Raw genomic sequence first — 27,284 nt, forward strand, 5'->3', positions numbered from 1 at the left:
GGGATATATTTTAACAAACCGCGAGCAAAACCTCATTTTCAATGAATGAATGAAGGGTTTCACATGCCGAAAAGCTTCTTCTCACGGAACAGTCAATAGGGATTTTTACAATAACTGTCTAATTTCTCGCGCGCTGATTGGCTCGTTTTTATCATCAATAAGAATACAGACAGATAAAATGTTAATTTATGCAAGTTTTCAAGTTCAACTTTCAGCTGTCAAACTGTCAACCTTTTAACCAATGAGATTTTATGGACTTTTTTAAGTAGCCAATCAAAAAAACGAGAAAAGCCATTGACAATGTTCGTGTCATTTTGAATAAAACTCACTAATCAAATTAGCCGCGTGACGCGGGACAGGGCATCATAACGTGATGCGTGATTTGCTATGTTACAAGCACTTGATGCGTGATTTACCAATTAGATTTCCGTGATAAGTGAACGTTCTTTGAACTAGAAAGATAGCATTCATTCAAAGTAAACGGGTAAAAAGAGTCTTTAAAAAGATCATCAAATCATGGCAGACGTGACACCATTTTCTGGCCTTTTTCCTCCTTTTCTTGACCTCTGATGTCTTTGATCTTCGTGGATCTTCATGGTGCGACAGGTCCAAACAATTGTATATAAATTATAGGAATACGTCAATTGAAAAAAGTTAAACTTTGCAGAAGGACTATGAGTGTTAAGGACAATATACAAAGGCCAATTCTGATTAGTTAATAATTGTCTCGATATCTTAGTTACGAACGTAGTTACAATGTTTACTTCCTTTTTATTGGTTTTGTAATTGGACCTTTAAGCGTCACCACGCGCATATAAAAGCTGAGTTAGCGTCCCTTTAAAGTAGTTTTTCGTTCCATCTCGCGAGGCCTAGTCAACCTTGAACTCTTGGTTTTCTTTGATTTCCTAACCCTTGGCTCAAGCGGGACCGATATGTGAGTACCTTTGTCAAGTTACGTTTTTATAGCTATGGGCGAAGGAATACAAACGAACATTTGTACAGCGTTAATTGTTTTATAATCGTCTAAATTAGAAAATGTTCTTAATGTTACTAGAGTGACCGCCCACCTTTTAGGTTCGAGAGCAATCAGCTGTTCATCAGTTCCTTTGTTGTGTAATTCTGTGATTGCATCATATTCAGTATCTTAGCGTAGTATTTACGCTGGCTATTTTTTGATGTATTGTTATTCAATTTCGTTATGTTATCGATTCCAAGTCGTTAGTTTGTCTCGTGTAAGTTTCGACTATTTGTTACAAACTTTTCCGCTAAATTGATAGAATTTCGTTGCATATTGTTATTTCAGGTTACGATCAGTTTATTTTGATGTAATAAATCGCCGATAACCGTCAACTTTGGTTTTCCGTGGTTTACATGTCTACCCTTGAAGACGACCTGTAAAGTAGTCCCACCCACTAGTTTGTCGCGACACGCCTAGAGCTCGTTTTGTTTCGTCCCGTTTTGGAATTTGTCAGTCGCTGCAAGGGCTACAATGAGCTTCAGCGTTATTCTTGTCCATTTTGTCAACCGATCATTTTTAGCAGTGCATCAGACCAAGATAATATGTCACACCATATCCGAAGGCTATCGTATAAAAGGTCAGAACGAATTTCGTCCAAAACGGCTGAAACGATAACACACGTTAGAGTTTGGTATCATTTTATACTGCTCGAGAAGACAGTTGTGTAAGCAACGAGAGACCTTTTCATCTTCCCCATTACTACAAGGCAATCGTTTGCATCTTCTTCTTCAGTATAGCTTAAGGCTTTGAACACTTAAAGGCCATCGCCATCAATAACGTCCTTGAACATGGCGAGTTGATACTCGGGGCATTCCCGCTCCAAACCAAGTAATTATTACAGTATTTCCCTTTCCATAGCTTTCAGTTCTCGAGAATCTCTCCACTTAATTGACCTCAAATCTAAATGTTGCGGAGACAATGATATCTGGTGGAACAACATTGAAAATTGTGATGATTTAGACGGCGAGACACCGGTAGTTGTTTTCGCTCCTAGGCATTCGTAGACAGTGCACGTTGTCGACGAAATTTGAACTACCTTTTCGCTGCAACGGGTAATATTAGATGGCCGCAGAGAGAACCTTAAACGAACGTAATCAATCAAGGCTTAATCAGGCTACTGTAAGTCAAAAAAAGATACACAAGGTGAACGCGTATTTTAATATACAATCGATGAATAGCATAAAGTACAAAGCCGTTACAGGACATAAGCGTGCATATAAAGAATGTTTGGCAAATTAGCATATTACAGTCTTAAATTAAGGTATGTCCACCATTTTGAATAATCAAATCCGGCCGGTGTCAGAAACTCGTTTGTCCGGTTTGGCTATGACGTCAGTACTTTCTCATTGGCTCACAACGAAGCCTTTTGTTTTTACGCTTTATAAGTGCGACACCACCCGGATGGTTGGGCGGCTAGTTAACTCCACCGCAATATACACACCTCTCTTAATCTCTCTTAAAACAATACCTCGATATATAATTAAGTATTCTTCCTCAACCACCCCCCTAAATATCCCCCAATATCCCCTCCCAACCTGCATTTCATTATTCCCCTACATATACCTACACGTCCTACATCTCATTAATTCTGTACATATACCTATATCTCATTAATCCCCCACATATACCTACACAGCCCATATCCCTCATAGAGTAAATCCAATCCCACATATACCTACATCTCATTAATCCTCCACATATACCTACAGAGCCTACATCTCATTAATCCCCTGCATATACCTACAAACCATATATCTCATTGATTCCCCACATATACCTACACACCATACATCTCATTAATCCCCCACATATACCTACACAGCCTCCATCTCATTAATCCCCCACATATACCTACACAGCTTACATCTCATTAATCCCCTGCATATACCTACACACCATATATCTCATTAATTCCCCACATATACCTACGCACCATACATCTCATTAATCCCCTACATATACCTACCCAGCCTCCATCTCATTAACCCCCCACATATACCTACACAGTCTACATCTCATTAATCCCCTACATATACCTACATCTCATTAATCCCCTACATATACCTGCAGACCCTATATCTCATTAATTCCCCACATATATCTACACACCATACATCTCATTAATCCACCACATATACCTACCCAGGCTACATCTTATTAATCCCCTACATATACCTACACACCATATATCTCATTAATTCCCCACATATACCTACACACCATACATCTCATTAATCCCCCACATATACCTACACAGCCTCCATCTCATTAATCCCCCACATATACCTACACAGCCTACATCTCATTAATCCCCTGCATATACCTACACACCATATATCTCATTAATTCCCCACATATACCTACGCACCATACATCTCATTAATCCCCTACATATACCTACCCAGCCTCCATCTCATTAATCCCCCACATATACCTACACAGCTTACATCTCATTAATCCCCTGCATATACCTACATCTCATTAATCCCCTACATATACTTGCAGACCCTATATCTCATTAATTCCCCACATATATCTACACACCATACATCTCATTAATCCACCACATATACCTACCCAGGCTACATCTTATTAATCCCCTACATATACCTACACACCATATATCTCATTAATTCCCCACATATACCTACACACCATACATCTCATTAATCCCCCACATATACCTACACACCATACATCTCATTAATCCCCTACATATACCTACACACCATGCATCTCATTCATCCCCCACATATACCTACCCAGGCTACATCTCATTAATCCCCTACATATACCTACACACCATATATCTCATTAATTCGCCACATGTACCTACACACCATACATCTCATTAATCCCCCACATATACCAACACAGCCTACATCTCATTTATCCCCAACATGTACCTACACAACTTTCATCGTATTAATTCCCAAAATATACCTACACACCCCACATCTCATGAATCCCTCACATTCACCTTCACAGCCTACATCTCATTTATCCCCCACTATACCTACAGAGCATTTATCGTATTAATTACCAACATATACCTACACAGCCCACATCTCATGAATCCATCACATTTACCTTCACAGTTTGCATTTCATTAAATCGTTTCTAGAGTCATTACTCATTATACTCAGTGCTTATCAACTCATGTAGAACCAAGTAGTCTTGAGATATCTTGGAACAAGTAAATTGACTATCGTTATTCAAATTATCCGTTCACTTGCCTTGCGTTCAGCCGTTCGAACGGATACCGTAAGGGACGTTTTCGCCTGAGAGGTCACATATTTTCCGATGCATTTTTGTGGTTGAATCAGCAGAGTTCTTCTTTTAACGACGCTTTTAGGGTCGAGAAAGTAAAATTGGCGATGTACTTATTTCTTTTTACGTGGCGCGTTCTCCGTGATGCGTGATTTAATAGAAAATTCAGCGTGATGCATGATTGGTACCCCACCTCTGCCACCCTATTGTTTACGTCAAGTTTACGGCGTCTTTTCTCCTCATTCCACAGCCAGTTTGACAATGCTATGACGCAATTTATTATCAATAAGAGGACAGACGCATAAAAGAACTGATGTCAATTTGATAGTTAAGGCAACTCACGTACACGAGGGCGCCGCGGAAATGGACGACCGGAACTTGTTGTTCTCCGTTTCTTTTGGTCACGTGGTGATAACGACATTTTAAAACGATTAGCACTGGGCACGAGAACGACTAGTAAGTGACAAATGGGTCTGAAGTCGTCTTGTGGAGATGGAAATTTATTCGACAATTTTCTTTCATGATCAGGAACTGCAATCACTTGCTCATGCTTCACTTTAACAAGGCTCAATTTCTACCGCTCACTCGAATAAAACAATATCTGAGAAAGTCATTATCACTTCCAAGTTTCTACTGTATATAACCACAGGTAAAGAACCCTGCTCCAGGCTAAATTGTCTATGCCCTGTCCTCTCCCACGGTAAGTTAAACCCTATTCTAGACTAAACCTGTCTGATTTGCCCACTCCTCCGGTGTTTCTAGGGCTTTGTAACCTCGCTATCGGAGATTTTTCCCGTCATGCTCCGAGTGCGTGTGTATTTCAACATGGCGGACAGCATGGAGATTGATGTGGCATTAGTGTTATCTACAGCGGAAAAGAATACTAGAGAGAAGTTTAAATCGACAGAAGTCATAAAAGATATAGATCCGGATCTAGACATTGGAAATTTATTAGCTACAGATCTTCAGCCGATTGATATACGAGAATTTAGGTAAGTTAATACTAGGCAGCAAGCGTTACTACACGTGCAGAATCAACATACATGTAGGAAGAAAATTCAGTGAAAGACTTGATATATTTATCTCTATCAAGATCTAATTAAAGAGATAGTGTCCATTCTTTGTACAAGGCTTGTTGGAAGCGTTCATTCGTTCTAGCGGCACTCCACTAGTTAGACATCAAATATTAAGAAAGAGTTTCTCGTGCGAATAGCCTGGGTAGTCCATTATCTCTGTTACTCACTGATCAGTCACAACGAGATTTTTTCTTGAAACAGTGGATGTTATGGGCTACAATGCTATTTGATTCCTCTGAGTTTTTTTTCGATTGATTTAATATTTATCTCGTATAATTTTCGAAATGCACTGTGGTGTTTTGGTCAGGGTATGAAAGCGTGGAAGCATCTTTTTTGCAGGAAGAACAAAGAGGATTTCCTCAGGAATCTTGCCAGAGACAACACCCAGTTGCTATTTAATGCCATTTGGAAGGTACAGTCTATTCCCAGCATAGTCAATCAGACATTGGGAAATCGAATTCAATTGAGTTTGATAATCCAACCAAATCAGTTTGATTTCCAAACCAGTCGAACTCAATCAAAGAAATCAAACCCAAACAAACTCAATGCTAGTCTCAAAAACATGGAAAGCGTATTTTATACTGAAGTAAGTCGAGCCTCGAAAAACTTGTCGCTGATTTTCAACACCAGTTTTACAAAAATCGAGAGTTAGGAAATCAAACATGTGATTGAGGTTGTTTGTCTAATTATTTTTGTGCGAGTTTAATTTCATTTGATTGCTGAACTCAATCGAGCTCAATCCATGGATTGAATTCGATTGAGTTTGATCGAAATTCAGTTCAATTGGGTTTGATTTACTCTACAGTGTCTGTTGCATCAAACTTATAAAGCCATGTTTCTGTTAATTGCTCTTGCTGCATTAGTCATTGACAGTGTAAAATTTGTTGTTTAACAGTGTTATTATTTTGATTTTTAGCTTCCGAATGAGAGATCTGAAGGTCTGGTTCTTGCAAAGGTAACTTGAATGATACTTGTTAACCTGAGTACAACCTTTGTAAACAATATTGCATTGCATTTCTTATTTTAGAGAATACCGAAGAATGTAAATACATGTACAGTGGAACCCTGTTAATCTGGTTGCCAACAGGCCACAAAAATCTGACCTTATTAACGGGGTGACTACATTAAAGGGGCTCGTTAAATGACTGACTGAGTTTATTCTGGCAATAATAACGAGGTGGCTATATTAACAGGGTGTCCATAAGGTGGCGTTTCACTGTATATACGCCCTAACAATCATGACCTTTTGTTATTAATAGTCTTTCTGTAACATACAGCACAATCGTGCAAATGCTACAATCTGATTGGCTGAGCTACTCGTATACTATCAGCCAGTAGAGTGCAGTGGCTGTCGGTCATCTACGAAATGGCAAGGTTTTTCTGTTTTCCTGGCATTTTCGAGGAATGTTTAGATGCAAATGGATAATTAAATTCCTAAGAAGACTAAACAAAGGACATTTACAGTTTCTTGACTTTAAAAACTCAAAAATACTGAAAAAATGGGTGGAAGTGTAGACAACAGCATACATTGTACATGTATTTCCAATGAAAATTCAGTCCCTGCAATTTTGCTAAAGCGTAAAGTTTAATAATAGGTGGAGAAATAGCTGGAAACCATTATTTGCATTAATTTCAGTAAAACAATTAGATTATTTGCTCTCAATTTCTATGAGGTGATAGTTGATTCAGCTATCACCCCATAGAAATCTCGATTTCATAATCAAATCATTAATTAGTCATTCAATTACGTAGTTAATGTTCTTCTGTTTTTTTTGTTTTTTTTTTTTTTGGTGTGACATGTATATTGTTATCTTTCATTTAACACGTCTTTGTTGGATATATTACATGTGATTACTGATTATCCCATTAATCCCATTAATTTCAAATTCTTTGACAGTTACCTGAGCCTCATACAGTTATACCAAGAGAGAAACCTGTAAGTACAAAGTAAATTTAATATCAAAAAAATCAGGGGAAGGTATCATATTACAGTAAACACCCGCATATAAGAACCTAGTGATTTAAGAACCTACAGGCTGAAATTGGGCATTTTAATACCCAAATATATAAGAACCTATTTAGGCTGGCAAAGAACAATAGGTTCTTATACAAAAAAACACTCTTATTTTGTAGCCAAAATACTGGATTTTAATTGATAGAAATTGTGAAATTTCTGAGAAACACCATGAAAATTATTTGTTTAATTGAAAATCTTTTAAATACAGAGTATAGAATACTGTATAAAACTATACTGGTGTAGCCTTGGGACTTGAATCTGTAGAGTGCCCTGACTTTTGCTCATGTGAAATACACATTACTGCTTGTCTTTTTCATTCCAACTGTAACAGTGATACCCAAAGAAAATGTTTGTTCTTTCTGTGTACAGTACAATGCATCTTTATTTCAATATGCAAGAAAATTAATATTTTGTTTCACATTGTATTTGATTATTTTCAAATTGGTTCAATTTTAATTCCCTAAATTGGGTTTTTATTTATTTTTGCTGTTTTTATTTATATATTTATATTGCTGTTAACAATTTACATTATTATCAAATACAACTGTAAATATGGTAGCCTATGATACTGAATTTATTATTGTTTAAAAAATAAGGCTTCGCATTTTTGCGGTTTAAAATACAAATGTTCAACCATTATGACATACTAGTACTACAGTAGCTCTCTGAATGGTATCACTATGACAACTCCTACAAATAAGAACCTACTAAGAACCTAATCAGCCTGAGTTCGGAAAAACTACCCCAAAATATAAGAACCCATTCAGCCTGAACCCAAAAATTCTAGGTTCTTATACGCGGGTGTTTACTGTAGTTACAGTAGGAAACTTTCAATGCAGGCAAGGAAGAAGTCGGCAAATTGTCTTCCTGGCTTTTCATCTTGCTTACACGGATAGTTCTCGTAACAGCTTTTTCTAGCACTACAGGTCAACTGATTTGTTTTTTTAAATGACCGTCAAATTGATGGATGGTACAAGTCCAAGCACAATAAAAGCTATTCTTTAAGTCAAATATTAATTGACTTGACTTCTGTAAATGGGTCTTGGCACATTTGATGTTGTTAGGGTAACCTTACAGCTGAGGACTTGCATCCATTCAAGAAGGATTAGAATTACTTGTAGAAGCTTATTGCTCCAGAAACTAAGTTGATCATTGGCTTTATGCAGACTATGCACTGTATGTTCAGACCTAGCAAAGTGGTCAACGCAACAGTATAATCTGCTCTAAAGTTTACATTGCCATATTTATTAACACTGCCTTATAAAAATAGCAAGGGGAGAAAGAATACTCATCTGTTACATGTACATTATCGTGTTTAAGATCAACTGCAGTGCTCTAAATTTCAGATCTCTTACTTTTGTAACTATAAAAATTTCTCATCTTAATATTTCAGATCCCTAAACCAAAATTACCTTCAAAATGGGAGGAATTTGCCAAAAGAAAGGTAAGATGTTTAATCTGTACAGGTTGTGCACACTGTGTACATGACGTGTCATTCCGTTTTGTGCTTACATGTACCTTGTAGGAATTACGCTACTTTTATAATGTCTTTCACTTTTACTTCAAAAGACATGTACATTGTTGTAATACAGCTGTTTATTAATCCATTAACAATATATTTTGTTTAAGTTCGAATGATTTGGCAAATGTTCATGTTGAACCAAGACTCACATGAGTCATATGAGTCACATTTTACAGTATATTCTTAATTTTACAGGGCATAGCAAAAAAGAAGCGAGAGAGAATGATATTGGACAAAAACACTCAGGTTGGTAACACATGTATGATGCAATTTAGTTGATTCTGTCTCTTACAAACTGGTGTACATGTACACTGTACAAAATGTAGTTACTGCTTTGAAATTATGAAAAGAAAATCATACTCAAAGGTGTTTACATGTAAAAAAAAAAAAAAAAAACTACCAATGCAATGTAGAGTGCCAGAATTCAAAATGTTTCACTCAATAGTCTATATATTTCCCTTTGTAACACTTTATATAGTTGCTGCAATTTACTCTTTCTGTAATACATGTTTCATACAGTACTTAGTCTTTCACAGAATTGCAATTGGACAAATGCATGGTATCTAGGACATAGCTTTATGAGTGTAAATTAACGGCACTGTAATGTGTTAATTACATGTAATTAAACATTTTGCAATGGCTCTCAGGAATGGAAGCCACGTTATGGATACAAGAGGGGCAATGATGAAACAAAGGAGTGGCTGATAGAGGTTCCTCAGAATGCAGGTACAGTGTTTCCTGTTTGAAAACTGCCTGACTGTTCAGTATTAATTTCAACTGGTCTATTTAATTTGGACATGATGGCGAGATTGAGACTTTTCATTGTCCAGTTTAAAAGAGTTGTGTGGCTTCCAACTCATGGACTGAGGATTTGGTGGTTCATGTACACAAGGCAATCATACAAACAGAAAATTCAACATAATTATTGAATAACATACCAGCACTTTAAGTGTACCTTATATGCCATTGCATACATATCTGATTAAAGGGGCCATGCAGGTTCCTACATGTATTTAAGGACCAAGCACCGGTCAAATTGACCAGTTCTGAGGACGATTTTGCCTGCCTGGTTTGACCATCTAGAAGAAAGTTTTTCTTATAAAGAAGTTCAGTTCAAAATGTTTGGACCACCTGCAAAAACAAGTTGCCCTCCTGCTAAAAACATTAATGGAACTCCTGGTCATACATTTGTTTTGTTTTTCTTAGATCCCTATGAAGATCAGTTTGAGAAAAAAAATCAAGCCAAAAAGGAAAGAGTTGCCAAGAATGAATATCAGCGGCTGAGAAACATTGCAAGAAACAGAAAGATTCCTAGTAAGTGAAATGTTTTGTTTTGTTGTTTAATATACTGTACATGTACAATCACAGATGTGTCTTGAGTTAATCTACACACTGTGCAGCATGCAAGTTTTTAAATAATAATTGATCATTTTGTCTTTTTTTAGTTCCAAATAAGGACCTTGCCCCAACATCTGGACGACAAAGCAAAGAACAGGTGAGCACAAATCTGTGAGTACTGAGCACTGATGTCCAAATTCTCTCTGTTTAAAGACATGTTCTTCTTGCTGGGATCACTAGCAAGCAGGTGATCAGGTGCTTGATTCTTATGACCAACATGACAACAAACAACAAAAACTTTAATTGATGTAGAAAGAGTTAGGAATTACAATGTTGTAGAATGAAAACAAAAATGAAGGAGTGTATGGAAAAATACCCTAAGTGACATCAGAGAAACTGCAAGATTCTCTTATTGCTTTTTGCTCCCTTCTTTGAAACAAAGGAGAATTTGACATGAGATCAAGAGTCATTGATAGTTGACCTTAATAGAGGAAAATGGTTAAGCAAACATCAAAGAAGCAAACAAACAGGCTAGATTTATGTTGGAAAGTCGACCTTGAACCTGCTCATTGATTATGTCTGAATTACATAATCGCAACACAATCACCTTTTGTATTTTGCCAAGTTTTGTGCAGGGTCAACCCCCAAAATAGCCAACAAAAACATACTACAAAGAACTTTGCCAGGTTTCATAACCATTCTCTCTACTACATGTAACTGTGAAATCACCTAAGAGTTGAAAATGCCAGGCAGCCAGTTGAAGGAAAAGATTTTTTTTACTTGTTTAGGTCAGGGACAAAAAACAAACAAACATACGTGTAGACACACACAAAAAGAATACACTGAAGTAAACAAAGTAACATGTAAGCTACATGAACATGTAGACTAAAGTTCTTGCTGTGTGATACATTAATCCAGGTTTCAACAAAAATAAATGTCAGCAGACTTTCAACTGCATCTCTGGGAAAATTCACGGAAAAGTTGGTAAGTATCATTTGCAATTTGGTAAGAACTACATGTAAACCAAATTGTGGGAATTGTTTTGTTTTTCAGTAACAGGCCAAGTCAAGTCATTTTTATTTAGGCAGGGTAGCCCCATCAGCCATGGGCTGCTATCAAAAGGGGCCCTTCGTAAAATTAAGACTGCATGATTTAACGAATTTAGAATGTGAAAATTACCTCAAAGTTATATGTACAAAGAGTTTAAAAATTAAATAAAAAGGAAATTACATAACTATGAGGTACAATTTTTTTTTTCTAGATCAATACAATAAAAGGGAACAATCAAAGTATATCTAAGTATTATGTTTGTAGAAAACTGATGGCTAAAATGAAAACTAAGAGAGTTTTTAAAAATGGAAAGCGACTTGGCATCTTTTACTTATGTGGGAAAATCATTAACAGGAACCGCGCCCGAAAATCAGGTGACTTTTTCGTGCAATTTTTTTTCCCGCTCTCAACTAAAACAATTTATTGTTGAAACAATGGTTGATAGTTTTTTTATGTTTTAATTTTCAGCCCAAAGAAAAGATTCCTAGAAAAACTGGAAAGAAACGACAGGTAAGACCGCAGTAGCAGTGAAAGGACGGACAAGCTTGTTTTGCGAAGGAAGACATCACGTCTTATTGTGACTTGACATTAGCAATGCTCGACAAACAAGAAAGACTTGACCATGCTCTGTTCTGCTACATATATAAAAGCTTATAGACTACGTTATACCTGAGGAAGTGAACAGAGCACGAAAGAAGTGTTAGGAAAAACGTGAACCAATATGCGGGTGTTTCTCCTTGTTTCTTGAGCACAGTCAAGTCTTTCTGGTTTTTTCATTAATTTTTGTTTGCTAGGAATAAAACGTTGTTTGCAGCTGTTCTGATCATAAATGTCTGATGACTTGTTTTTCCCGGAAACTTCGCGAAATTCACAACAATAAAAAGTCATCGAGTTGTGGATCGTCGCGTGTTGTGAAGGAGGGCATCTCTTATTTTATTTTATTTTATTTTATTTTTTGTTTACTTCATTTTTATTCAATTTTAGTTTGAGCCAGTGGCCGGCGACTTGTCAAGTGAACGAAACCGAAGTAGGGAGCTGGCGGAAAAAATTGCCAAGCGAGACCCATTGGACGTTAATAAGGTACATGTACTTTACAAAGCTCGGCTGTACTTGCGTTACGTTCACGAGAAGCTTGATTCGAATACGACACTATGGAAGATTTTTGGGCACGAGACTGCTATCAGGATATATCGTACTGAGATCCCATAATTACTGATGACATTGACTTGACGCCTATTTTGCTAACTTTTTCAGGCTGTCAGCCAGTACATAACGGAAACACAGAAAAGGTACGTGAAGGGAAGTAGGAAAAAAAATATATTTGCGGATTCACTGCATGAAGTTTTCGCAATAGAAAAAGTACAGAAGCGCGAGAGGTACTAAAGAAGGGACGGAAAAACGGTGCGGTAGTAGTCAGTTCAGCTTTCCCTGTCCCGCTCCCCCCTGGTCCTTGGTTCATGTCCCTCCTCGCTTCCTGTTCCCCTGCCCCCTTGTCCTTAGTCCATGTCCCCCCTTTCTTCCTGTCCGCCTTCCCTCTGGTCCTTGGTCCATGCCCCCTTCCCCCTGGTCCTTGCTTCCTGTCCCCCTTCCCCCTGGTCTTTGCTCCCGGTCTCCCATCACCCCTGCCCTTACTCCCTGTCCCCCGGTCTGTCCCACGCCTCCTCCTCCTGAATCAAGGGGTCTTCTCAGTGGCCCAAATTTAGAGCCTTTTCTCGCTTCGTCCAAGAAACTTAGGGTAACAATCAAGAGAATACCTGCGGAACTTTATTTTCTTTTCCAAACTTTTTTAGGGCGGGAGAGTCAAAGAGGAAAGGAACTGGCAAAGGAAAGAAAGGAAAAACAAAGTCCAGCTTGCAAGGAAAAAACAAGAAACCGGCCGGCAACTCTGGACGAAAATCGGGAAAGAAGAAAGCGAAAGTTTAATATAACGTCGATCTCTTGAAATGAAAATCTCTTTGAGCTTGTCTTAGAGAAAATGAAGCGAAAATGATTATCTTGTGACGATTGCTAAAATGTACATGCTAAACTCTATCTTCGACCTCCCCTACTGGGTTATGAATTTATTGTTATTATTGTTATTGTTATTATTATTATTATTATTATTATTATTATTATTATTAGTATTAGTATTAGTATTAGTATTAGTATTAGTATTAGTATTATTATTATTATTATTATTATTACGCGGTATTCTCAATTATTAAAGTGGCGTAACATTGACCACTTTCATAAATGGCGGCCAATTATAAATTCTTTTGCAAGTATTGAAATTAGCCTTACTAGCCTCAATTTGAAGTTGGTAATTCAAAAGAATTTTTACTCTGAAACAAGTTTAGGAAGGCTAATTTAAATGCATACAAAAGAAATTAAATTAGCAGCCATTTATGAAAAGGGTCTATAACGCTCACCGCACTTTGAGACAGGTGTGGTCAGTGATAATATAACGAATTGGCAGTGAAGAATGATCATCGCAGTTAATTTTCCAATTTAAGCAATTGGAAAGAAGAAGCCTGAAAAAAAAATCAGGGCTTCAACGGGATTCGAACCCGTGACCTCCGCGATACCGGTGCGATGCTCTACCAACTGAGCTATGAAGCCACACATTGGGAGCGAGGTCAATTAATTGAGTTCATATCTTCCCGTGAGGAGTGAAATGATGTGAAGTTTATATGAAATAATTCATATATGAACTGCGGTTGTAGATGACAGTGAAGAATGATCATCGCAGTTACGGGTTCGAATCCCGTTGAAGCCCTGATTTTTTTTTCAGGCTTCTTCTTTCCAATTGCTTAAATTGGAAAATTAACTGCGATGATCATTCTTCACTGTCATCTACAACCGCAGTTCATATATGAATTATTTCATATAAACTTCACATCAATATAACGAATTGTCTGCAAGACCAGACAAACATCGGATTTAAGTATGGCAGGGAAGGCCTGGGCCTTTTTTCGATTTTTTTTGTTGTAGATCAGGGCTCAGGCTAACAGCAGCCTCACGACGAAAGTCTGAAGAGACACCTTGGACTTCACACCAGCATAATTATTATTAACCCTCTTGTTTATCCAGTGACACTCGTTTTCGTTTTAGCTAACATGAAACGACGAGTAAAAGGTTAATAAGAAAGAAACCTTATGATGGAACCAAATACATGCTAGACTTGCTTATTTTTTTCTTCGTACTCCTCCAGACTCCTGCAAATAAAAGTTTTAGCTAACAAGTGACCATTTGTAAAAGTTAGAAATGGTTTTGAAATAGAGTTTTTCTTATCTTAAAGGGAACTCAAAGATAGATTAGGAACCCAGGCACATGCTGGAAGTGTTGTGTGAGGTTCGAAGCCTATTCCTGGAGAAATCGCAAACAAATCAATTGATCCTTGCTGCAATAATACTCATTCTTATCAATCTGGTGTATTTCTTACATCTTGTAACGCACCGGCCGTGCTGATTTATTGGGCAGGAATGATCAACAAGCTCATTAATTTCGAGGCGGTACTGATCGTTCTTCCGTACTCTGGAAAACATATTGCTTCTTGACGAATTTATCTTTAATATCTACATTTCATAACCTGGATTAAGAGCAAAATAGTGGGGTTTTTTTTCTGCGAATTAAGAATAGGCGATTTCCGATTTCTGGCAAAAAAACATTTCAGGAATCAAAACGTGCAAAACGTGTCATATGAAAATGAGTTTGATTCGCATGAAAACGAACGCGTAGGGGGAACACAATTTCGAAGAACAGATTCGCACGAAGATTCGTTTTGACACACTTGTATTTGATTCAAAACCGAATACTTTTCGACGCTCAAATAATGAAAGCCGCTATGCTACACGACAAAACTAGTTCCATGGATTAATAACAATCAACCAATCAAATTGCTCCAGGTGTTCGAAAACAATGGAGATTTTCTTTATTGTTAAAAAAATACAAAAAACTTAACAAATTCAAAATCTTACAAAAAATGGAAATTTTGGGCAAAATTTTTGCCGAAATCAACAATCCTTCGATAGGAAACAAACTGTACTCGCTTTAGTTTTTTTACAGTCAGCCAATGGTTACTCGACATCTTGTATGTCAACATTGTCCTCAGCTGCTCGTCTTCTTGGAGGATTCTGGTAAAATGACTTGTTAAACCTCGTGAATCTGCACCACGTTCGAGGCTCTTCCGCTTTAGACTGGTCATGCCCTAGAAAAGGGTGATCCACGAATAAACTTTTCCGTGGCGATTCAGCTCGTTCTGTAAGTAAGTAAGAGGAGGAGACGTACGTTTGCGCGAGTACTACAAGTCTTCACGAGTTATGTCTGAAATACCTAAGCATTTGATAGCTTGGAGTTAGTTAAGAGCAAAAATAAAGAATGGTACTTTTATAAAATTAACCAAAAGCCAATGTCAAGAGACAGTTCTTGGATTTATGCTTTACTCTGAGGGAAAAAAGGGGGTGGTAATTCAGGCCCGTCTAATAATGTAACGATATCTTCCAGATAACCAACGAAACGTTGGGTTATTGCGAAAGCTTATGTTAACAAAATGACGGCGGCTTCTTTGCATCGTTTTCGAAGTGTCTGTGAAGAGGATTTAGATAAAGTTTTGAACGACTGCTAAATTTATACTAAGACGATAAGATTATTTGCTTTCTATTTAATTTCTATGCGTAATAGTTGATAGAAATCTCGAGCTCATAATCTAATTGTTAAATAGACCAAAGAAGACTTCAAAATGTGGTAAGAACATCAGACGCGGTCGTTCTCCGATACACCGATGCTATTCAACAGGCCAAGTTCTGTGCCAGGATTGTAGAACATTTTGCTACAAACCAGGGCCTGTAATGCCGGAGAATTCTTCGATCAAATACGACTTGTGCTTGAAGTTAACGGAGAATAGTTAACAGAGCATAACAAAAGAGAACGTTTATTACCGCTAAATAACGTGTGCATACCGTCACAATACGAGTTTGATAATGCGCTTCGCTCGGGTTTTTTCCAATTAACTCCGAGGCAGTGTCCTTGTCCACCTCTCCCTTGGGGTCTTTCGTTGGGAAGTGGGTCCCAGTGTGGGGGATAGCGGGGAAGCTTGGCTGATATAGGCCGCTCCAATATACGTTTCACTTCGGCAGGCTCTGGTTCACCCCAGCCTTCAAAATCGTCCTCCAGTTGTAGTTTCTTCTTTTTTCTATATTGTTTCTTTCCTGGCATGATTGCAGGCAGACAGGGTGCAGCACCTTGCCATTTTGGTTTGCAGTCAGGCAGAGGAGGTGGAGGATCATGACCAGCGCCTGCTAATGAACAGTCATTGTTAGTAAGTTCTTGGAACTGTTGAAGGAAAGTCGATGGTTTTCTGACAGGTCTGTCGTGTCTCAAGAAAGAAGACATTGGACGCTCTAAGGCACTATCGTCTGATACACCACCAGCAGCTTCTTGCTCCAGGTTGAATTTAACCTTCTTCTTGTGACTGGAAACCTTATTGAAAGGCTGCTCATTTATCTGTGGCCTGGCCGTTTGCGGCGGGCTTTCCTTATGACAAAACCTCTCGTGGTCATATCCTTTTTCTGCACATAAGCTTGCTTCCTCTTTGTACTTTGTTTCCTCCGTAAACGGTGTAAAGGACCTCTCTACTCTTTGTTTAACGAAAATAGTTTTGCCAGGCTCACTGAAGCGATAAGCTTTTTTTGAAACAGTAGGTGCTTCAAAAATTCCACTTTTCATCTCCAGTGTTATCAAGTGCTTCCGCTTGCCATCATGTTTCTCATCAAGCCCTCCAACACTGGAAGATGAACATCCACCCGCGCGGAGGACTGAGTCGTCACTATGCTCATCCTTCTTGTCCAGTCTGTCACTGTCTCGATCCCCATCATCGCGCGGAACTTCTAAAGAAACTTTCTCTGATCTGCTTATGACACCACTTTGGCTTGTTTGAACAAAACAATTTGCATTCTCTTTGGCTAGTTCTTCCGCCATTTTTACTCCATTTAAGGCCCTTGACTCCTTGTTCGCGTCCTCTCCGTATTCAGGTGTTCCGGTCTCTGTTTCGGCCTATAAAAATTAATATAAAGAAACCTCAGCTGCTCAGTAAGTTATTGTCTTGATTTAAGAACTACATTAACATAAGACATGATCTATTATTTTTGTTTTTATCGGACGCTTTAATAGAGGTTGGCAAAGGGTTTTTGCGTGACGCGTAATCGCCCCAAAATTAGCAGCGTGATGCGTGATTGAGACCAAATTAGCCGCGTGACGCGGGACAGGACATCGGAACGTGATATGTGATTTGCTATTTTACAAGCACGTGATGCGTGATTTACCAATTCGATTTCCGTGATAAGTGAACGTTCTTTGAACTAGAAGGATAGTATTCATTCAAAGTAAGGGACTGTGCAATAATTACCTGGAGGGGGCGGGGTTGGAAAGTTAGAAGGGGGGGCATGGGAGAAAATGAAAACAAGAGAGAGGGGGGCTGGATGTAAAAATTTATACATGCAGAGGAGGCATTACTTTTTTATTCCTTTTTGCAAACTGGAAAAGTAGTGGAAGAGTTATTAGAGTTCAAATATAAATTTGACATTGGAATAAAACTGACAAATTTATCAACTCTAAGGTGTTCTGATCTATGAATTGATGTTTTCCTATCTGAAGAAAGACTAGGTCTTTGCAATAGGTGTGTTCCCAGTACAACGTGGACGAGACTGCATATAAAAGTTATGTACAGCACCTTGAGTTCCTCGACGAAAAAGCCAAAAAAAAAGAGTAAGAGAAAGGAACACTCTTCGGCTTCTTTCTTGGACAATTGAAAAAGATGTAAAAGCGCTTACCAACAAGCAGCTGAAAATGTATCTAAAGCAAAAAGGTCTTAAGATAAGTGGAAGCAAGGCTGAGTTGATTGATCGAGTTCTCACCCACGCGGCCGGGAACCTTAGTGCCAGAGATGCTGTAGAAGATGAGAAATCTCCCAATTCATGCAAAGACGACACAAGCTCATCAGAGTCCAGTGATTCTGATCACTCTTCAAATGACTCTTTGACATACGTCGAAGAGTCATTTGAAGTGATGTTTGTACCGGAGGAAGAACTCCAACAAGTAAACTAGTTATGAGAGAATCAGTTGGAGGAGACTTTTTTCAAGGGGCGGTGGGGCGGGGGGGGGGGGGTAAGCATCATTATGTGAGGGGGGTTGAAATTAATTTTTGCTTAATGAGAGGGGGGGTATGACTTAGTTTAGGGGCATATTTCACCCATTTACCAGCCCCCCCCCCCCCTCTTCCAGGTAATTATTGCACATTCCTTGGATAGTAAATAGAGTCTTAAAAAAGATCATCAAATCGTGGCAGATGTGACACCATTTTCTGGTCTTTTTCGTCTTTTTCTTGACCTCTGATGTCTTTGATCTTCATGGATCTCATGGTACTATGGGTGCAAACAGTTGTGATACAAATTAAAGGAATAATTCAATTGAAAATAGTTAAACTTTGCACAAGGGCTATGAGCTTCAGTGTTATTTTTGTCCATTTTGTAGACCGATCATTTTTGGCAGTGCATCACACCAAGAGAATATGACACACCATATCCGAATCCGCCTATCGTATAAAAGGTCAGCTCGAATTTCATCTAAAAGGGCTGAAAAGATAACACACGCTCATTCAAGATACCGATCACATATATACCCTGGTATTCGATAATACAAATGTTTAACAAAACGAACGGCTTGTCGCTGTACACCTTAGATCTGGATGGGATGTAATGAATTTCCTTTTAGGTATGCGAATCACATACCCTGGTATTCGATAATAAATTATATCCCCAAGATCTGGACGTCATGAATTTCCTTTTGGGTAGGTGAATCCCACACAGATGGTCTCTAACTAATGAATAACAACAGTTTTCTTAAATGTGTTCCAGGTTCCTTCTGATAAATCCGACAGTAAAAGTAAGTAAAGTAAAACTTTATTTAACCCCCGGGTCAGCCTTCGTGATAATGCTGGTAACATATAACGAATATTAAACTTGATCGAGGTCCTTAAAGAGTTCCACTCCGAAATATTTATTTTGCTTACGGTGTTTATTTATGGTCCTTTGCGCGGGACGTGCTCCGATTTTTTTCTCTTTGAACTCATTGAAGAACGCCGTCTGATTACTGACTTCTTTAGGACCCCAGGAAGCTTAGGCCCCTTCGTCCATACTACACCGGAGCAATTTAAAAACGCAACAATCACCGGTCGTTTTATATTTTTGTTTGAGGAAATCTCGGCCAGGGAAATTACGTGGTTCTCCTGATCCTATCGTGTTCGAAAAGGTCCGTTTTCAAATGTTTTCCGTCCACACTAACACTCAAAGCCAACGTTTTCAATTTCCTTCGGTTTGGGGAGCGTTTTCGAAAAGCTCCGTTTTCGTGACGGATTACTCTGGACCGTAGGCCTAACCGTAGAAATAAAGTTGTATGCGCTTTTAAATTCCTCCAGCGTAGTTTGGACCGAGTCACGACGTCAATGAACACCACCAAAAAAAAAAGGTTTAACGAGCTTCAATAATTAAAATCTTTATACATTTCATAGCCGTCTTCTGCAAAGCAACAACACAAAATGATGAACGATGAGTAGAACTGCTAATTTTTCGTATTTCCATTTAGAACTGAACGCTGTCATTACATATTTAGCCTGAGCGAGGCTTTAAAGCCATAGGCATCCTGGGCAAATTCAATTTTACAAGGCGTTGTCCTCGGCGTCGCCGTCGCCATTGTTAAGATCACTATATTTGCATCTCCTGTAACTCGCCGGGATGCATGCTGAAAGGTCGATCGATGCACTTAAGCTTGTTTGACGTGGAGTCTGTCATCCTAAGTGGCTGCTTTGTGCTTTGCTCATGTTTTATCCCAAGACCAGTCGAACGCAGATGAGAGTATCGTGTGAAAACCGTAAAAAATCTCATAAATTGCAGCTCTAAACCAAGGTTCTTTTTAATTCAGCCGAGTTAAGCTGTCGAGCGTTTCGGTAGGAAGTTTTTATCCCTCCTGCTCAGTTGCCTGCTCAAACAATCTCGCTCGTGACGTTACTTCCCCGATGCAATACCTTTTCATCTTCCCCATTACTACACGGCAATCGTTTTCATCTTCTTCTTCAGTATAGCTTAAGGCTTTGAACACTTTAAGGCCATCGTCATCAATAATGTCCTTGGAATTGGCAAGTTGATACTCGGGGCTTTCCTGTTCCAAACCAAGTAATTATTACAGTATTTCTCCTTCCATATCTTCCAGTTCTTGGGGATCTCGCTACTGAATTGACCTCAAATCTAAATGTTGCGGAGTCAATATCTGGTAGAATCAAAATTGAAAATTGTGATGCTTTAGGCGGCGAGGCAGCGGAAGTTGTTTTCGCTCGTAAGCATTCGTAGACGGTACCCTTTCGCTGTAACGTGTAATATTAGATGGCAGAGAGAACCTCAAACGAACGTCATCATTCAAGGCTTAATCTGGCTACTGTAACTCAAGATACACAAGATAAGATAAGATACTCAAGATAAGGTGATCGCGTATTTTAATATATAACTGTACGCATAGCATAAATTACAAAGCCGTTACAGCACATAAGCGTGCATATAAGGAATGTTTGGCAAATTAGCATATTTTAACCTTAAGTGATGGTATGTCCGCCATTTTGAATAATCAAATCCAGCCGTTGTCAGAAACTCGTTTGTCCAGTTTGGCTATGACGTCAGTGCTTTCTCATTGGCTCACAGCCAAGCCTTTTGTTCTTTCGCTTTATACGTGCGACACCACCCGGATGGTTGGGCGGCTGGTTAACTCCACCGCAGTATACACAGCTCTCTTAATCTCTTTTAAAACAATACCTCCTGGATACACAGCTCTCTTAATCTCTTTTAAAACAATACCTCCTGGATATATAATCAGGTATTCTTCCTCAACCATCCCTCTAAATATCCCCCACATATAACTACACAGCCTACATCTCATTAATCCCCCACATATACCTACACAGCCTACATCTCATTAATTGCCCACATATACCTACACAACCTACATGTCATTTATCCCCCACATATACCTACACAACCTACATCTCATTAATCCCTCACATATACCTAAACAAATTACATCCCATTAATCCCCCACATACACGTATATAGCCTACATCTCATTAATGCCCCACATATACCTACAGCCTACATCTCATTAATTGCCCACATATACCTACACAACCTACATCTCATTAATCCCCCACATATACCTACACAACCTACATCTCATTAATCCCTCACATATACCTACACATCCTACATCTCATTAATCCCCCACATATACCTACACATCCTACATCTCATTAATCCCCCACATATACCTACATACATCTCGTTACTCCCCCACATATACCTACATACATCTCGTTAATCCCCCACATATACCTACACATCCTACATCTCATTAATCCCCCCCATATACCTACATACATCTCGTTACTCCCCCACATATACCTACATACATCTCGTTAATCCCCCACATATACCTACACATCCTATATCTCATTAATCCCCCACATATACCTGCATACATCTCATTAATCCCCCACATATACCTACACATCCTACATCTCATTAATCCCCCACATATACCTACACAGCCTACATCTCATTAATCCCCCACATATACCTACATACATCTCGTTAATCCCCCACATATGCCTACACATCCTATATCTCATTAATCCCCCACATATACCTACACAGCCTACATCTCATTAATCCCCCACATATACCTACATACATCTCGTTAATCCCCCACATATACCTACACATCCTATATCTCATTAATCCCCCACATATACCTACACAGCCTACATCTCATTAATCCCCCACGTATACCTACCTACATCTCGTTAATCCCCCACATATGCCTACACATCCTATATCTCATTAATCTCCCACATATACCTAAACGTCCTACATATCATTAATCCCCCACATACACCTTCACAGCTTACATCTCATTAATCCCCCTCATATACCTACCAGCATAAATCCCATTAATCCCCTACATATACCTACACAGCAATACATCATTTATCGCCCACATATACCTACACGGCCTACATCTCATTAATCCTCCACATAAACCTACACAGCTTACATCTAATTAATCCCCCACATATACTTACCAGCCTAAATCTCATTAATCCCCTACATATACCTACATAGCAGTACATCTCATTTATCGCCCGCATAAACCTACACGGCCTACATCTCATTAATCCCCCACATATACCTACACAGCATTTATCGTATTTACTTCTTTTTTGTGACGCGTGATTGGTAAATTAAAAAAGAATTATCCGTGATGAGTGATTTAATCAGTAGAAAAATTCAGCGTGATGCGTTATTGATACCCTACCTTTGCCACCCTCTTAATAGACAAGGGATATTGGTCAGGCAAGAGCCGCGATCCAAACAGGAAATAAACACGTACACGTATGTACGAGACGTCACATTGAACAGCGTGGGTGCAGTTAAACGAATGCAACATGGTAAAACACACAGTCTTGTTCAATCACATTTTGATTACTACACTTCTTGACCTTCTTAGTGGCTGAGTCATGTAATACGCAGGGCAATCTACCTATCTTGAGAAGGGCTTTGATCATTTTTCATTGTAAAAGGAGTAAACGTGTCTCTATATATAACGTGAGAAAAATACGTTTTTCTGAATTGAAGATGTCTTACTCTCCCGGCCAATAGTCCGAGAAACGCCTGACCCACTCATTCACTAACTCATTGAGTTACCTTCTTGGAGCCATTATGGCGGCCGTCACTGATCACATCATCAAATGGCGCTGGTGCAACAGAATTACTTCTCTTCTTCAACCATCTTCCAAGCGCCGTGCGTGGCCGTTGTCTTTGCTCTCTACTATTGACCACTTGCCTTTCCCCTCCACCTTCGACACTCTTTTCCTCAGATAACTTTTCAGCTTCGGCAACTTCGCATTTAGATTCCACGGCACAGAGCTTCCCTCCCTTTTCAACTGGATTCTTGGATTCTTTCTCGCCAGCCATTCCACCTTTTTCAGCCTGACCACTGGAATGGGAGCTGCCAAAGTCTTTCCTTTTCTTTTCTTTCTTCTTTTTCTTTAACTTTGGCAGTTTAAGACGAGATTTTTGGTCCTTTTGCGGAGAAATCCAATCGTCTCCCTCGTGATCAAAGCTGAGGGTGTCGGCCACGAGAACAGGCGTGGCTTTGCTCCGAATGGGAACACTGGCAATGGAAGGTTGCTTAAGTTGAACAAGCGGCTTCCCTTCAGTGGAAGAAATATCCGGTAGACCATTCCTCCGCTGCAAATCCTTGTTCCCCTTATTATCTTCTCTCGTCTTTTGCTGCGTCATTTGATCATGCGGCAAGCCCCGAGCAGCTGAATAGCTGGGCAAAGTAGTTTGCTTCTTCACTGACTGGCTTAGCTTCTCAGGACTTGCCGCTGATATTTGACGTTGTGCAGCCATGACGCCAATGTTATCAAAATGTCTTGCTGCATTAGAACACGAGTTGGAAACTGTATCGACTGGTGGCAATACAGCTTGACTCCTACAACTGTCAATCTTGTCATTGACGAATTTATTCGGTTGTTCGTTGTCGACGAACATCTTGCACTTTGGTCTCGGATTTCTCGCCTCCTCAACTTCACCGCGCAAGAATACTCTGTCTGTCGCAGATGACCCATCTGCCTCTTCCATCTCCGCACCTGTAGAGCCCCCAGCCCTGGAGTTCAATCTGCCGCCACTAGAGCCTTTCGTGATGTTCAGGTCTGCTCTTGGGTGAGATTTCTCCTGCGGGAGATTGGCTTTGCTTTTAGCGTGGTTTCTCTTCCCAGAAGAAGCGCTAGCACGTTCCCTGCTCTCGTTTATTCTGGAAGTCACCACAAAACTCTGTATATATCCCATAAACGTTACGAATTTGTCCATTATAACGAAATTTCACTGTCCAACTAGACACGATTTTTTCACGTGGCAAGGCACAGAAAATTATTTTCGATATGAGTGTTTGCTTTATGGCGTCATTAATTTCTATGACGCACAAAATTAACACGACGTATATTAATTGATTTAGAACAGTGTTGGAGATGGTGGAATGACTTGCATTGAATAAAACGAAATTAAATTGCATAGTTTAACATCAAACAGTGGTATACATGGTGTAGTACATTTTTCTCTATATATTGCAGAGTTTTGTTATTTCTGATCTCCAATGTCTTTACAGCGCGCGCAACCTAATCAGCAATCTTTTACTTGTCTGCACAATGCGCGCGCAGTGCAGAGCGAAAAGTCTGGCGGGGGTTGTTCGAAAGCTGGGTAGCGCTACCCACTGGATAAATCAGTGTCCAGCGGATAGCGTGGTTTATTTTGTTAACACTTATCCACTGGATAGTGATTTATCCGGTGGATAGCCTTATCCACCTTTCGAACAACTGGGTCCTGGATTCTATTTCAGTACAAAAAGTGGGGAAAAGGTTATATAGCGGAACAACGCTTGACTCTTAAGACGAGAAAAATTGACTTCCGTCGTCACTGCGGGACAGTGTATTTTCAAAAAGACCATTTTTTTTTTAAGAATTGTTGTTGGTAACTCAAGATAATTTGGTCACTGGCCCGCCATTTGTTAGCCTTTCTACTAAGGTCTTCAAGAAAAATATTTCTTCAGAATTCTCGGAAACATTGTTTAAAAAGTCTGTTAAATGTTTTTGACATGACTAACTCTATTGTATGATATGAAATGGATGCTCTCCGGGCGCCTCTTATATAGACGGGAAAGAAAAAATCTCTGACGTGAAAAGTGTCCGAAAATAAAACCGTCCGAAGTTTGGAAGCGTCCGAAATTTGAGGCGTCCGAAATATTTACAGTACAGTATAAGACTTTTATGTAGCTCCAAAACTCTTAGTTTCCTTTATGGAGCGAGAGAAACTGGTTGAGATACGTAAGAATTTGTGTTATTTCTCGTCAGTGCATCTGTAAAACCTTGAGTGTGTGGTAAAACTTTCATTTCCACAGGTCTTGTTTCAGTGTAATTCGCGTTTTGTAGGCGTAAATTTAGTTATGTTATACAAAAGATTATATATTCTTTTGTGTTATGTTACGTTTCAGCAAAGTGTCCGAAAGTGTTGTACGAAATTTGTCTGAAATGCGATAAAAAGTGTCCGAAAATCAAGACGAAATCCGATAGAAAACAGTCGAGTAATTTCAGGTTTTAGTGGACAAAAATCTGGTACCAGAATAATTTTAAGCATTTTACAGTCATTTTTACATTTTCTTAAGGGTAAATACAGAAATAATTGCCTGAAATAACACCGAAAACAAGTTCCCATGGGAATGAGAGAAAATGAATTTCAAAGCGGTTCAGAGAACTTGTGCAAACACAGGCAAAATTTCATCATCAGTTTCATTTCAATTCACCAGTACTGTCAAGTGTTTCAGACGAAGTTCAACATTCGTTTTCGACGTTTGGTGTTGCTAGAAATGAGTTTTTTTGAGAAGATATTTAAAACAGTCGTACAGGAGTTTGCCATACGATGTAAATAATCTTGGTACTAGGTTTTTGTCCACTTGTTACTCGAACTTCTGGTGGATTCCGTCTAAACGTACGGAAGAAAACGTACGAAATTTCTAGCAATTTTCTGAAGCATGCGCGAAATGGGCAAAAGGTCCTTGCTCGCCCCAGTCTCTCTCAATTAATTGTGAAACCGAGAAATGACTGGGTAATGCACTTTCGATTCAATATGGCGAAGCTTTAAAATGTGCAAATTAAGGGAGAATGCTCATTTAAAAAACCCTTAAAACATGGGAAATGTAACAGGTGGAGGCGTGAACGATGGAGATGATGATGAAAACGAATTTTACGAGGTATTTATCCTTAAATTTTAATCGATATTTTGACAATTTATGCGCGAAATCTGTCTGGGTCGAATGACCCTGCTCGTTACGATAACACCGATCGGGCCATTTGTTAGCCTTCTGCAGGATTCAGTTCATTGAAATTCTCATTGCCAGTGTCTTAAAGCTTAAGTGCACCATTTTACACAAACGTATTGCGCTTCATTTGTTTATAAGCACGCACAATTAGCCTTGTAGCAGCCAAATAATGAGAAATAATGAGTATTACTTTTTACACCGGACTACATGTTTTAGTGAACGGAAGCTGTTCACAGATGGATTTGTGATTCTTCCCGGATTTTTCTGCACGCTGTAGTGATTCTCCACTACGGTTGGCTTTCTACAAAGCTTTGACGGTTAATCACACTTTGATTTGAGATAATTCTCATATGCAGTTATTCCATTGTGATGGTTTGAGCATGTTAATTTTAAGCTTACATGTACATTGTTAATCTTCAGGGAAGAGTTAGGGGACGGATGGATAGAAAATGAAATGATCATAAAGTTGCTCAAGTCATTTTTCTATTAATATAATTAAATTATCATTGTTATTATCAGGAATTCTGAGCTGAATTGACCAAGCCTGAAAAAATAAATAAATAAATAAATAAATAAATAAATTAATGAATTAATTAAACCTAGGTTTGTTTACTTATTATTAAGTAGTATTCTGACTCCAGCACACAAGAGGATATCAACCATAACATCATTTTGCACCAAAATAAAAGAGAAGCTTCCTGCAAAGGAATAACCTTTGAGTTATAAAGATTACTAGTTTATTAGGTAGCCATGTACCTTTAGAGGTGTGCTCCATAGCCTCCTCTGTCTATGACCTGTGTTTGTAAAGCTATAAAGTATAGCAGGACATGAGGAAACATCACAGCTGTTAAAGTGTATTTCACTTTCTTTTAATATTGACTTTTTTCAATATTTACTCGATTCATATAGAGCATTTGTAGTTTTCTTTGCTTTGAAAATTCAACAACAGGAAGAAAAAAACACCAAAAATTTGTGAAACTGCCAACCAAAATAATTGTGTACAAAGGGTAATACTGGACACTGGCAGGAAAGAAAAATGTTGGT

The 27,284-nt window shown here is 38.8% G+C and overlaps 4 protein-coding genes across 7 annotated transcripts in view; 2 read left to right on the forward strand and 2 right to left on the reverse strand.

Moving 5' to 3' along the window:
• Window positions 1–1,704: 1,704 nt before the first annotated feature.
• LOC145489225 (uncharacterized) lies at window positions 1,705–24,238 on the reverse strand. Of its 3 annotated transcripts, XM_081468169.1 has the most exons (4): window positions 22,369–24,238; window positions 21,767–22,259; window positions 21,167–21,302; window positions 20,837–21,124 (listed from the first exon to the last, which is right to left on the reverse strand). In XM_081468169.1, the coding sequence occupies exon 1, from the start codon at window positions 24,236–24,238 to the stop codon at window positions 23,057–23,059; it is 1,182 nt and encodes a 393-aa protein (XP_081324295.1). In that variant the 3' UTR covers window positions 20,837–21,124; window positions 21,167–21,302; window positions 21,767–22,259; window positions 22,369–23,056. The 3 variants fall into 3 exon arrangements, with proteins under 3 accessions (XP_081324294.1, XP_081324295.1, XP_081324293.1); XM_081468167.1 differs by having other exon boundaries at window positions 21,767–24,238; XM_081468168.1 differs by lacking the exons at window positions 20,837–21,124; window positions 21,167–21,302 and adding an exon at window positions 1,705–3,054 and having other exon boundaries at window positions 21,868–24,238.
• On the forward strand, window positions 5,091–14,008 carry LOC145489226 (ribosome biogenesis regulatory protein homolog). The gene is made up of 14 exons (XM_081468170.1): window positions 5,091–5,280; window positions 5,704–5,776; window positions 6,281–6,319; window positions 7,262–7,300; window positions 8,775–8,825; window positions 9,099–9,149; window positions 9,551–9,629; window positions 10,110–10,217; window positions 10,349–10,398; window positions 11,160–11,225; window positions 11,760–11,801; window positions 12,276–12,371; window positions 12,546–12,580; window positions 13,082–14,008. Exons 1-14 carry the CDS (start codon window positions 5,114–5,116, stop codon window positions 13,212–13,214), a joined length of 1,029 nt encoding a protein of 342 aa, XP_081324296.1. The 5' UTR covers window positions 5,091–5,113; the 3' UTR covers window positions 13,215–14,008.
• LOC145489227 (uncharacterized) lies at window positions 14,752–17,286 on the reverse strand. Its single transcript, XM_081468171.1, has 2 exons — window positions 16,229–17,286; window positions 14,752–15,528 (listed from the first exon to the last, which is right to left on the reverse strand). Exons 1-2 carry the CDS (start codon window positions 17,244–17,246, stop codon window positions 15,347–15,349), a joined length of 1,200 nt encoding a protein of 399 aa, XP_081324297.1. The 5' UTR covers window positions 17,247–17,286; the 3' UTR covers window positions 14,752–15,346.
• A 1,802-nt stretch (window positions 24,239–26,040) lies between the features above and the next one.
• The window catches only part of LOC145491077 (zinc finger ZZ-type and EF-hand domain-containing protein 1-like), a 52,731-nt gene continuing 51,487 nt past the window's right edge, over window positions 26,041–27,284 (forward strand). For both annotated transcript variants that reach the window (XM_081470214.1, XM_081470215.1), the window contains exon 1: window positions 26,041–26,171. In XM_081470214.1, the coding sequence (XP_081326340.1) occupies window positions 26,109–26,171 (63 nt within the window). In that variant the 5' untranslated portion in view covers window positions 26,041–26,108. The remainder of the gene's footprint in view (window positions 26,172–27,284) is intronic.

This window comes from Orbicella franksi, chromosome 6 (assembly GCF_964199315.1).
Source record: "Orbicella franksi chromosome 6, jaOrbFran1.1, whole genome shotgun sequence".
In the NCBI taxonomy this organism is placed as follows: Eukaryota; Metazoa; Cnidaria; class Anthozoa; order Scleractinia; family Merulinidae; genus Orbicella; species Orbicella franksi.

Coding starts and splice junctions, on each gene's coding strand:
- LOC145489227 (XM_081468171.1), bottom strand. CDS start 17,246: ATGGCGGAAGAACTAGCCAAAGAGAATGCAAATTGTTTTGTTCAAACA. Junction 15,529..16,228: donor ATCAAACTCGTATTGTGACG/GTATGCACACGT, acceptor ACTTACTTACAG/AACGAGCTGAATCGCCACGG.
- LOC145489226 (XM_081468170.1), top strand. CDS start 5,114: ATGGCGGACAGCATGGAGATTGATGTGGCATTAGTGTTATCTACAGCG. Junction 5,777..6,280: donor TATTTAATGCCATTTGGAAG/GTACAGTCTATT, acceptor TTTGATTTTTAG/CTTCCGAATGAGAGATCTGA. Junction 12,372..12,545: donor ACCCATTGGACGTTAATAAG/GTACATGTACTT, acceptor TAACTTTTTCAG/GCTGTCAGCCAGTACATAAC.
- LOC145489225 (XM_081468168.1), bottom strand. CDS start 24,238: ATGGACAAATTCGTAACGTTTATGGGATATATACAGAGTTTTGTGGTG.